Source organism: Bufo bufo, chromosome 1, assembly GCF_905171765.1.
Source record: "Bufo bufo chromosome 1, aBufBuf1.1, whole genome shotgun sequence".
NCBI classification, from domain to species: domain Eukaryota; kingdom Metazoa; phylum Chordata; class Amphibia; order Anura; family Bufonidae; genus Bufo; species Bufo bufo.
The window spans coordinates 164,649,112-164,662,402 of NC_053389.1; the positions used below are offsets into that span (position 1 = coordinate 164,649,112).

The 13,291-nt window shown below is 46.5% G+C and overlaps 1 protein-coding gene across 1 annotated transcript in view; it reads left to right on the plus strand.

Annotated features, from left to right (window-relative positions):
• Positions 1-237: 237 nt before the first annotated feature.
• DCPS (decapping enzyme, scavenger) overlaps positions 238-13,291 on the plus strand; it is a 37,126-nt gene continuing 24,072 nt past the window's right edge. The window contains exons 1-2 of the mRNA XM_040431641.1: positions 238-432; positions 1,576-1,744. Coding sequence (XP_040287575.1) covers positions 253-432; positions 1,576-1,744 — 349 coding nt within the window. The 5' untranslated portion in view covers positions 238-252. The remainder of the gene's footprint in view (positions 433-1,575; positions 1,745-13,291) is intronic.

Below are 13,291 nucleotides of genomic sequence, written 5' to 3' on the forward strand. Positions count from 1 at the left end.
CTCACTTTTTATGTCCATAATACATTAAAGCATCATTCCATTTAAAAAAATGCTAGCTTTTCTTTGGACATTTATATAATAAAACTTCACTGAAATATTTCGTTTTCCGTACACAAGTGTTCATCAGGACTGAGATTGACCAGCTCCACCGGCCAGGGAAGATGACTGCTCTCCCTGCGCCCAGTGTGTTTTACTAGACATGCACTTATAATACCGTGCAGCAGATGGCGCTGTGACCCAGCAGTACTGCGCATGTTCCACACCACAATGGCTCAACCAGGAGAGAAGCGGAAGCGGGAAGATGAAGTTGAGAATGGCGGCTCCGGGGATACTGAGCCCTCACTCGGAACAGAACACCCACTCTCCGGGTTCCAGCTCCAGAGCGTTCTGAGAGAATCTGCGAGGGACAAAACGATCTTTGTGCACGGACAGGTACCGGGCGGAAGGGAACAGGGACAGAGGGGGCTGTACCACTGCTGTAGAGGGAGGGCTGGGCTGTACCATTCTCATATAAGGGGTACAGGGTATATATATGAGCTGCATAAGGTGATACATTGTAACGACGTTATAATGAACGTGATAGACATATATGGACGTGATATATATAATGTATGTGAGTTCTGAGGCACTAAGGTGTTATGTGGGTTCTACTGAGGGGAGCACTACCCCTGCACTCTGCTGTGGCTCCCAGTGTTAATAGTGCTCCCCCAGTAATAGTAATGCTCCTATTAGTGCCACCCATAATTAATAATGCCCCAATTAGTGCTGCCTAGAATTAATCATGCCCCCATTAACACCCCCCATAATTAATGCTGCCCCCATTAGTGCCCCCTAGATTTAATAATGCCCCCATTAGTGTGCCCCAGAATTAGTAATGCCCCCATTAGTGTGCCCCAGAATTAGTAATGCCCCCATTAGTGTGCCCCAGAATTAATAATGTTCCTCAATAAGTGTAATGCTCCCATTAGCGCCCCATTATATGCTTATGAAAAAACCTAAAAAGCACTCGCCTCCTCCATTTGCTCGCGCCGCCAGGAACACTCGCTGCTGACTGGAAGACAGGACCTGCGAGACGTCATCACACCGGAGTGCAGGTTCTGACCTGAGCTTCCAGTCAGCAGTGAGTGTTCACCGCAGCGCGAGCAAATGGAGGAGGCGAGTGCTTTTTCTTTTTTTTTTTTTTTTCTTTTTCTTCTTAACACAGGGGGGGCGGGGGCGCGCTCCACAATGGAAGTGCTCAGTAGTAATGGTCCTTGTAGGAAAATACAGACAATTAATATTGCCGGTAGAAAATAATTAACGGCACCGGCAGGGCCACTAAATTACCAGCTTGGCCAGTGAGATCCCGGCCAGGTGGCAGCCCTAAATACAAGCTATTGTTCTCTGTTATCTACCATTTTCGGCAGGCAGTAGTGTATTGTAAATAGATTTTTATGATTAAAGTGCCATTCATTCCCTGGCGCTGTACATACATAGTACAAGATAATGGTAGGCCAGAAGTGGACCCGGCCCATTCATTTACACTGTAAGGTTTTGCTGCGGAGCTCCTCCTTACCTATGCTGTTTTGTCACCAGGTGAGCGGTGAGGGGCAGATTGCTGAAGATGCAGTGGTCATCCTGGAGAGGGCGCCCTTTCAGGCAGACACAGTCTCTTTCCTCCTCGGCAATAATCCTGAGCTGAAGCTTCAGTTAAAGAACGACATCTACAGCGTTTACCATCTGAATCCGCCGCCTGAGCTGAATGGTGAGCACAATATACCTGGGATCCTGGCCATTGTAAGATGTCTGCTTGCTGTCAGTGAATGTGGACCTTGTTTACACCTGTGCAAATGCGATCCTGAGGATTTGGTACAGTGTGTGCCATTTAGTCTGTGAGCTAAACACAGCAGGACAAATCTCTGTCCTGTGATTGGAAAGGTACAGCCACAAGGCACGGATGTAGAGAGACGAGAACTGCACGTCCCTGCAATCCGTTCCTGTATTCAAGTAACTCGTCAAAATCTTTATTTTAATTTTTTTCTCTTTCGCCTATGACAGCACCCCTGGAGAATCCCAGCAGTCGTGTCTTCAATCAATAGGATATTTATTTCATCAAATTAGAAATGTCCACAGTCCTGGACGCATTGCGGCTAGCATGCCTTCATCAGCAGATACAGGTATACAAAATGACCTGGTTTATATAGAGGGATATACTCCTCCCCTCATGACAACATCTCCCATTACCTGCACAGGTGATGGGAGGGGTGTATAATTAGCAAGGAAAAAACGCCCATTAGTAAATCACAAAAAATGGGTCTATGTCTCAGATTATACTTCACAATCACATGTATGCAAAAAAATTATACTAAATTATATCTATCTATATATCTATATCTATCTATCTATCTATCTAATACATTGCCAGGTATATAAGGCCCCTCACCGAATATTAGAAGTCTGAAAAATAGAACATAAGCATAATATTAGCTTGTTAGATATGCATAATCTCATAATCCCTATTAAGGCCTCTGGGATGTAAAGTATCCAACGTGTGGATCCAATACGCCTCTCTGCGCAGTAACAGCTTCTTCAGATCACCTCCTCTCCTAGGTCTTTTGACTTGTTCCAAAACTTGAAATCTCAACTGAGCAATCCCATGTTTGCACTGTTCAAAATGAGATGGAATAGGTAACAATACATTTTTTGTACGAATGGTCGATTTATGTTTCCCAATGCGATCCCTAATCGTTTGTGTAGTCTCCCCAATATATAATAGGCCACACGGGCACTTTATTAAGTATATCACATTAGTAGATTCACATGTGAAAAAACCTTCAATAGAGAAGGGGAAAAAATGTAGAACCTCTGATTATATGGGAACATTGGGAACAGTGCAAACATGGGAACGTACCCTTGCGTTGCGTCGCTAATACAGATTGTTTCAGGGTCTTCTTAGTACTATTATATATTGGGGAGACTACACAAACGATTAGGGATCGCATTGGGAAACATAAATCGACCATTCGTACAAAAAATTTATTGTTACCTATTCCATCTCATTTTGAACAGTGCAAACATGGGATTGCTCAGTTGAGATTTCAAGTTTTGGAACAAGTCAAAAGACCTAGGAGAGGAGGTGATCTGAAGAAGCTGTTACTGCGCAGAGAGGCGTATTGGATCCACACGTTGGATACTTTACATCCCAGAGGCCTTAATAGGGATTATGAGATTATGCATATCTAACAAGCTAATATTATGCTTATGTTCTATTTTTCAGACTTCTAATATTCGGTGAGGGGCCTTATATACCTGGCAATGTATTAGATAGATAGATAGATAGATAGATAGATAGATAGATATAATTTAGTATAATTTTTTTGCATACATGTGATTGTGAAGTATAATCTGAGACACAGACCCATTTTTTGTGATTTACTAATGGGCGTTTTTTCTTTGCTAATTATACACCCCTCCCATCACCTGTGCAGGTAATGGGAGTGGGAGATGTTGTCATGAGGGGAGGAGTATATCCCTCTATATAAACCAGGTCATTTTGTATACCTGTATCTGCTGATGAAGGCATGCTAGCCGCAACGCGTCCAGGACTGTGGACATTTCTAATTTGATGAAATAAATATCCTATTGATTGAAGACACGACTGCTGGGATTTTCCTTGAATATACGTGGATTTCAGTCCCATCCCGTGCAACGTGCAAACTGAGTGAGTGCCGACTATTTTTCCTGTGAGCACCCCTGGAGAGACCGCTTCCACCTCCTCAGGACAGGAAACCAGAATCAGAACCGCCTTTTAAAAGAGGGACCATCCCCTCTTTCTCCAGTTCTGTTTTCTGTCCTGAGGGACAGGTGGCAATCGGATCTGCTGGGAGTTAACATGGAGCTGAGGGGGCCCTGGCTATGTAATAGTGTGAGGAGGGTTACCCTGTGCGGCATAAGGAGCCACTGCAGAAGACTGGGGGGGGGGGGGGGGTTCGGCCTTCCGCGAACCTCTGCAGCTGTGTTTGCATGTTCGGCCGCCGGCCTGCGTTCTGGAATCCTTTAATTCCGTGTTGCGGCGGTGGGAGGAAGCCGACGCTGCAGACCGGAAGGGGGGGGAGCCGGAATGCGCACGCCGAGGAGAAAAGCCCATCCAGCTCACTGCCATGCTGAGTGGGAGAGGTTGGCAGTTCCTCCATTCTGGCTGGTTTGGCTTTATGAACATGGAGCAGGCTCAGCGCACTGAAACCACCAATGATGCACCGGGTACCACTGTGGGGTAAGGGGTTGTACCCTGGAATGTTTTTATAGTATATGTTCATGGGGTCATGTTTTGTGCTTGGGTGTCTAAAGAGTCTTCCAGGAAGACCTCCAGAGCAAAAGAAAGGGGATGTGCGGTGTGTAAAAAGAAGCTACCTTCTGCCTGTGCAAAACCCCTATGCCAAGTGTGTATAAGCAAGTTAATGGAGGAGGAGGCTCCGTCCCTGATGGGCAGCATTAAACAGATCATCCGTGAAGAAGTCAGTCGTTTAGCGGTTTGATTAAAAGCCGCCCCAGTACTTCTGCAGCTAAAGATTCCCCCTCCAGTGACAGTGATGTACTTTCTGGTTTGGAAGAAGGAGAATGGGTGTCATCAAATGAGTCCTCTAAGGACGAGTCCACAGGGAAGCCACTGTTTCAAAGCTGTTAGAGCTACCATGGGCTTGGATGATCAAAACCCACCGCAGTCAGTCCAGGACTCTGTTTGAAGGTTTAGGTCCCAGAAGAAAGGACTGGGCCCCACAGCAAATATTTGTAAGGGCCCCCCCAGCGCGCTTCGCACCTCCCTCCTCCTGTGTAAACCCCACTCCTTTGGCACAGTGTAGCGGTATATTGTGGGGCACAGTGTATGCTATATGTGTATAACATAAACATATTTCATATGAAAACTTACAATTACTTGGCTTGGCCCTTGGGATCTTGTACACCACTTCAACACTTTGGCCGGGGGCTCAGCGGAGCTGATGATGTGTTTTATCCTAATGAGAAAGATTTCATAATAAGGATTTGGAGAAGGGGCAGAGGGATAGCAGAGCAGGGAGAGGCTGGTGCTGCTACTAGGGGGTCATACCATGGGGGAGTAATAAAGCCCACCATAATTCCCCCCCCCCCCCAGTAGAAATAATTCTCCTTATAATGCGACAGTGCAAAAATACCCCCTTGTAATGCCCCCAGTTGAGCTAATGTCCCCATAGTGCCCCCATAATGTCCCAGTATAAAATACCCCTATATAGTGCCCCCAGTAAATTCCCCCATAGTGCTCCTCTCCCCCCTTCCTGCTAGTGCCCCCCATAATGTACCAGTATAAAATGCCCCATATATAGTGCCCCAGTAGATGCCCCTCAGTGTCCAGCCTCTGATAGGCTGCCGGCCTAGTGTCCCCCATAATGCCCCCCAATAATGTGCCAGTAAGTGTCCCCATAGATGCCCCCCCATCATGTGCCAGTATCAAGTGCCTCTCTCCCCCCCCCCCCACATGTCCCAGTATCATATTGCCATCTTCCCACCCAATGTGCCAGTATCAAGTGCCTCTCTCCTTCCCACCCCCATGTGCCAGTATCATAGTGCCAAACCCCCCCCCCCATGTGCCAGTATCAAGTGTCTCTCTCCCCCCCCCCATGTCCCAGTATCATAGTGCCACCCCCCCCCCCCAAAAAAAGTGCCAGTATCAAGTGCCAACCCCTCTCTTCCCCCCCCCCCCATGAACCAGTATCAAGTGCCTCTCCCCCCCCCCCCCCCCCCATGTGCCAGTATCAGGTGCCAACCCCCCTCCCCCCATGTGCCAGTATCAAGTGCCTCCTGCTCCCCCCATGGCAGTATTAGTCTGGGTATTAAAAAAAATAAACACTTATACTTACCTCCATGTCAGCGATGCGATGCAGCCTCTTCCTGTGTTCCGCCCTGTATGTCCTTTATATATAGTCATTGCTTGTATTTCAGAAAAGTTTCTGCTGGGATTCAAACCCACGACCTTCTGTATCAGAGGCAAAGCATTTACCCACACAGTAGGGATCGACCGATATTGATTTTTTTAGGGCCGATACCGATAATTTGTGAACTTTCAGGCCGATAGCCGATAATTTATACCGATATTCTGGGAATTTTCATTTTTGAGAAAAAATTTATTTCCTACACAAATCTGCTGAAAATTAATATGTTTATTGTTAACGTGTTTTTTTTTTTTTTTTTTTGTAAATCTTTTTCATTTATACATTATTATTATATATATATATATATATATATATATATATTTTTTTTTTTTTTACTAATTTTTAGCCCCCTTAGGGATTAGAACCCTTGTCCTATTCACCCTGATGGATCTCTATCAGGGTGAATAGGACGTCACACTGTCCCTGCTGCTCTGTGCACACAGCAGCAGGGAGCTGAACATGGCAGCCAGGGCTTCAATAGCGTCCTGGCTGCCATGGTAACCGATCGGAGCCCCAGGATTACACAGCTGGGGCTCCAATCGGAGGAGGAGGGGAGAGGGGATCCTGTGGCCACTGCCACCAATGATTAATACTGGGTGGGGCGGGCGCACTGCGCCACCAATGTTTTTAATATTGGGATGGGGGTGGGGGGCGCACTGTGCCACCAATGATTAATACTGGGGGGGGGGGGGGGCGCGCATTGTGCCACCAATAAAGATAAGTCTCTCAATCATTCATATACAGGAGGCGGGAGCTGGCTGCAGAATCACATAGCCGGCTCCCGACCTCTATGAGCGGTAGCTGCGATCCGCGGCACCTAAGGGGTTAACTACCGCAGATCGCAGCTACCGCTCATAGAGGTCGGGAGCCGGCTATGTGATTCTGCAGCCAGCTCCCGCCTCCTGTATATGAATTAATGAAAGACTTATCTTCATTGGTGGCGCAGCGGCCACAGCCCCGCCCCTCCTCTTGTACTTCTTCCTCTCACTGGCGGCAGCGGCATCACAGGGGGAGGAGACACTGCTTCCTTCTCCCCTGTGCTGCTGAGGGAACACAGAGAGCGCTGACAGCAGCGCGTTCTGTGTTCCCAATATGTTATCGGTATATCGGCAAAATAGATGCCGATACCGATAACGTTCAAAATCCTCAATATCGGCCGATAATATCGGTAAAACCGATAATCGGTCGATCCCTACCACACAGCCATATGAGCTGCCTTGCCACTGACTGAAAAAATATGAGACTTCTACTGTTGTAGCTGGCTAAGTGTACATCTATACACATGACAGCTGTCCCAGCACACTCAGCTCTGCTATATCTCTATATATGATAGCTGCCCCAGCACACCCAGCTCTGCTACATCTATATATCTCTAAGTATTGCTATACAGTAGATAGATATATAGAGATATAGCAAAGCTGAGTGTGCTGGGGCAGCTGTCATGTGTATAGATGTAGCAAAGCGGGGTGTGTTTGGGCAGCTGTCATGTGTATAGATGTAGCAGAGCTGGGTTTGCTGGGGCAGCTGTCATATATAGATATAGCAGAGCTGAGTGTGCTGGTGCAGCTGTCATGTGTATTAGATGTAGCAGAGCTGGGTGTGCTGGGGCAGCTATCATATATAGAGATATAGCAGAGCTGAATGTGCTGGGACAGCTGTCATATAGAGATATAACAGTGCTGGGTGTGTTGGGGCAGCTGTCATGTGTATAGATGTACACTTAGCCAGCTACAACAGTAGAAGTCTCATATTTTTTCAGTCAAGGCAGCCTTTATGGCTGTGTGGGTAAATGCTTTGCCTCTGATACATGAAGGTTGTGAGTTCGAATCCCAGACACATCGGGAGACTTCAGGAGACAGTAAGATTAAGATCACATTAGCGAGGGGGCCTTGTCTGCCGCTGCTGCTGTGAAGGGGCCCTGAACTTTAAGACAAGAATCAATCATATTTAACTAACTTGAAAATAAACTGTCACACACGCTTCCCCTGTTTCCCCGGTAGTTACGCCACTGGCCATCATCTCAGAGTTTTTTTTCCTATTAGACAAAAAGGTGTTGGTAAAGGTTTCAGAGCAGGAAGTGACAAAGGGGTTTTATTTGACCCTATTTCCAGTACTTCCCCCATGACAGCACATGGGAGGATGTCCACCCCATCTCTGTAGGGACAGGAAGTGAGATAAGTTTAAAAGGGCCCCCCCCTTCCCAGCCCCAATCTCCAGTGTCTTCTCCAGTGAGCTCCCATAGAAGGGGGACGAAGAAAGAAGATAAAGAAACTACCCCTCCGGGGACCTTTTTGGGGCTAGAGCTGGTCGGTGGATCCCTAGTCTCCCCTCACAGCACAGATTCAATAGCCCTTCTAGCTACCCCTCCGGGGGTTCTCTAGTACCTCTCATCTCACCTGTTGGGCTGTGGTGGATGAGATGCGGATGCTGCTTTCCCTCCGGGGGCTCTCGGCTCAGCAGAACGTTTCCTCCTTCACCCAGGCGGCACACCTGATGGGTGTCTGACGTCCCTGCCGGCGTCGGCGAATCCAAGATGGCGGCGCCCTGCTGGTACGCTTGAGACCCGGAAAATGCGGTCTCGCCCGGGGGGGGGTTGAGTCCCCTTGGAAACGGAGAAGAAGCATCGCGGCTGCAGAGGGAGGGCACGTAAGGTAAGCCCCATAAAAGGGGAGAAACCACTCCAGGTTAGGTCTGTGATTCCTACTATGGAGGCCATGATGTCGTCCAAGACTGAACCAGTCTCTGACACCTCTGCCCAGGGGCATGTAAGTGTTACTTTCGCCTTCATAATTTGGTTACATGGGTGTTCTGTTTTAACTTAAAATGTGGCATCTTTGTTTTTTTTCTTTGGGGGGAAAAAGATGCAGGTTAAAAATCCCTGCCTGAGCCTAGGAAAAGACCGAAGAAGTGTGCAACCTGTGGGAAAAAATTGCAGGAGGCATACAAAAAACAACTATGTTCTGACTGTGTAGCCAGACTTCTTAAGGAAGAGCAACCGTCCTTTTTAATGGATCTCAGAAGCATGATTCGGGAAGAAGTGCAAGCGACTGTGTCTTCCTTAACCCCTCCTCCTCCAATCTCCTCTCCTGCTCCAAAAAGAATGCGAATGCATATAGAATCCGATTCAGATGAACACATGGAAGGTCCATTTTATTCTGAAGGCGAGATAGAAGACGACACATGTCCGCCCTCAGCTACTTCAGACGATTACAAAAAAGTTTTTGTTTTCTTTGGAGGACTTAGACTCTTTACTTTGTGCGGTAAGGGAGACTATGGAGGTAGAGGACGTACAGCCATCTAGATCCATACAGGATAAGATGTTCGGCGGCTTCAGAGGATACACTAACCTGTCTATTTTTATTTCAAACCTGAGATATTGATGGTGGTCCGGATGTATGGGAACATGGTAATACGCATCCATTAAGAGCCAGGAAAAGAAAATTATTTCCTGTTAATTCTAATTTTAAATAAATTATTTTTGAGGAATGGGAGGAGACAGAGAGAAAGTTAACTATCCCAAGGGAGTTAAAAAATCGTCTAGTGTTCGATCCAGAAGATATGAAATTGTGGGACGACATCCCAAAAATAGATGTTCAGGTGGCCAAAGTGGCAAGAAAAACATCTATTACCTTTGAGGACTCCTCACACTTGAAGGATCCTATGAATAGGGAAACCGAAGGCCTCCATTAAAAGAGCCCAGGAATTCTCGTCAGCTTTAATTAACACCAGTATTGCAGCGACGTCTGTAGCCAGAGCGATGGGGTTGTGGTTCAGTCAGTTGGAGAACCACCTTAAACTTAAAACATCCAAGGAAGATATTCTGGATTCTGTTTCCCACTTAAAAATGGCTACAGCCTTCTTACCAGATGCTTCAGCCGAGTCTATCCGTTTTGCAGCAAAAATTGGCACACTAGCCAATACTTCCAGAAGAGCTTTATGGTTAAAAAACTGGTCTGGCGACTGGGCCTCTAAAAAATGTTATGCTCCATTCCCTTTTCGGGCTCCTATGTCTTTGGGACGGTATTGGACACAATTTTAGAGAGTGGCCGACAAGAAAAAAGGGTTCCTGGAAAAAAAAACTAAGAAAACCCAGTCCTTTCGGAAAACTCCTAGACAGAATTTTTCTGGACAAGGAAAGGGTAAGACCGGTAGGTGGAGCTGCCCTAGAGGTGGGAAACTCAGGCGGTTCTTCAGTCACAAATGGACTCCGATTACGCAGAACCCTTGGATACTCCAGACGATCCAAAAGGGCTACAAAATAGAATTCACATCCCTTCCTCCTCAAAAGTTCTAACAATTCTTCAAACAACCTCCTTGAAATGTCAGATGATACAGGACATACAGAAATTATGCAACATGAAGGTCATAATACCAGTTCCAAAGTCGCAACAATTCAGAGGCCACTACTCAAAACTGTTTCTGGTTTAAAAAAACTAACAAAAAAAACAACAGATGGATCCTTCCGGACTATCATAAACCTGAAGTTCCTAAACAAATGGATAAGTTATTAGAAATTCGAGATGGAATCAGTCCAGACTGCAACCCCTCTCATCACACCAGGGGCATTAATGTGCACAATCGACCTTATGAATGCGTATTACCATGTTCCCATACATCCGGACCACCATAAATATCTCAGGTTTGCAATAAAAATAGACTGGTTAGTGTATCACTTCCGGTTTGTGTCTACCCTTCGGGATTTCATCTGCCCCTCGCGTAGTTACCAAGATAGTAGTAGAGATCATGGCCTATCTGATACAACAGGATATTATAATCGTACCATATCTAGACGATTTTATTATAACAGCAGAATCACAGGAACTCCTGAAAATGCATCTTCAGACAACTCTGAATCTACTGTACGACCTAGGATGGCTCGTCAACTAGGGATCGACCGATTATCGGTTTGGCCGATATTATCGGCCGATATTGAGGATTTTGAACGTTATCGGTATCGGCATCTATTTTGCCGATATACCGATAACGTATTGGGAACACAGAACGCGCTGCTCTCAGCGCGTTCTGTGTTCCCTCCGCAGCACAGGGGAGAAGGAAGCAGTGTCTCCTCCCCCTGTGATGCTGCTGCCGCTGCCTCCAATGACAGGACGGAAGACAAGAGGAGGGGAGGGGCTGTGGCCGCTGCGCCACCAATGAAGATGAGTCTTTCATTAATTCAAATACAGGAGGCGGGAGCTGGCTGCAGAATCACATAGCCGGCTCCCGACCTCTATGAACGGCAGCTGCGGTCCGCGGTAGTTAACCTCTTAGGTGCCGCGGATCGCAGCTACCGCTCATAGAGGTCGGGAGCCGGCTATGTGATTCTGCAGCCAGCTCCCGCCTCCTGTATGTGAAAGAGAGGTATCTTCATTGGTGGCGCAGTGCGCCCCCCCCCCTCAAGCAGTGCGCCCCCCACCCCAATAGTAAAAACATTGGTGGCGCAGTGCGCCCCCCCCCCCTCAAGCCCCCTAGTATTAGTCATTGGTGGTGCAGTGCGCCCCCCACCCCCATCCCAATAGTAAAAACCTTGGTGGCGCAGTGCGCCCCCCCCGTTCTAATCATTGGTGGCAGTGGCCACAGGATCCCCTCTCCCCTGCTCCTCCGATCGGAGCCCCAGCAGTGTAAGCCTGGGGCTCTGATCGGTTACCATGGCAGCCAGGACGCTATTGAAGCCCTGGCTGCCATAGTCAGCTCCATGCTGCTGTGTGCACAGAGCACAGGGCAGTAGGGAGAGTGCGAGATCCTATTCACTCTGATAGAGATCTATCAGGGTGAATGGGACAAGGGTTCTAGTCCCTAAGGGGGCTAAAAGTTAGTAAAAAAAAAAAAAACACAAAAATATTAAGTATAAATGAAAAAGATTTACAAAAGAAAATAAAATAATAATACACGTTAACAATAAACATTAATTTTCAGCAGATTTGTGTAGGAATTTTTTTTTTTTCCTCAAAAATAAAAATACCCAGAATATCGGTATAAATTATCGACTATCGGCCTGAAAGTTGACAAATTATCGGTATCGGTCTCGGCCCTAAAAAATCAATATCGGTCGATCCCTATCGTCAACCTAAAAAAGTCAGATCTCCAGATGGTTTACAGGAAAGTATTTTTGGGAACACTCCTGGATTCAATAAAACAAGTCTTCTTTCTTCCAACACCCAAACACAAAGCTTTTATAAAAGAAATATCTTCTTTCCAGAAAAGAAGAAGTTGTACTATCAGGGAAGCAATGCATGTGTTAGGCATAATGACTTCTTGTATCCCCATGGTTCCTTGGGCTCAAATTCATTTCAGACCTCTGCAAAACCTGATCCCCCTCCAGCTGGAACAGAAACCAGAATACCTTGGACAGGAACATTTTTAATACCAAGCAGAATAAAGAATACTCAAGACTGGTGGATAGACCCAGTCAGTCTCCAAAAAGGAGTATTCTGGAACAAAAGTCCACTCATGGTAGTGACTACCGATGCCAGCCGGTAGAGAGACAGTTTTTTCAGGGGGATTGGTCGGCGATGGAGGGTCAAATCTTCAAATGCGAGAGAACTGGCGTCCGTTCTGAAAACCTTTTAAAGATCGCAAGCCAGAGCCTGAGGGGAAAACATATAAAAATCTTATCAGACAATATGACCACAGTCTGCTACCTCAGACACCAAGGGGGAACTCAGAACCCTCAACTTCAGAGGATTGCGGATCAAATTTTCCTCGGAGCCCAAAACAATGTTCTGTGAATTACGGCCTTACACTTAAGAGGGGTGGAGAACATTACGGCAGATTTCCTAAGCAGGAATTTTTTTTTATCCAGGAGAGGGGATGTTAAACAAGCAGGTGTTCTAGGAACTTTGCCACAAATGGAGATTGCCTCAGGTCGATCTCTTCGCCTCCAGGGAAAATACTCAAATAATTATTTCTCTCTAGACTCCAAGGGACCCCCCCCAGGAGTGGATGCTATGTCGCAGAGATGGAATATGAACCTTGCATATGTCTTTCCACCGATTCTGCTTATCCCAGCAGTTCTAAGGAAGATCAGCGAGAGCCCGGGGGAGATCATGTTCATAGGACCAGCTTGGTCAAAAAGAAGTTGGTATCCACTTCTAAAAAAGATGGCCAATATCGCTACCATTAATACCGAACCTACTGTCCCAGGGACCTCTACTTGATCCAGACCTGGAGAAGTTGAACTTGAAAGTGTGGTTCCTGAGAGGCAGATTCTAAAAAGGCAGGGTTTATCTGACACTGTTAATTCCACCCTACAGAAAAGCCGTAAGCCGGTAATATCGGCAATATACAATAAAATTTTGAAAAAATTTGGTTCCTGGTTATCAGTAGTACACAAAGATTGTACTTTCCCTACT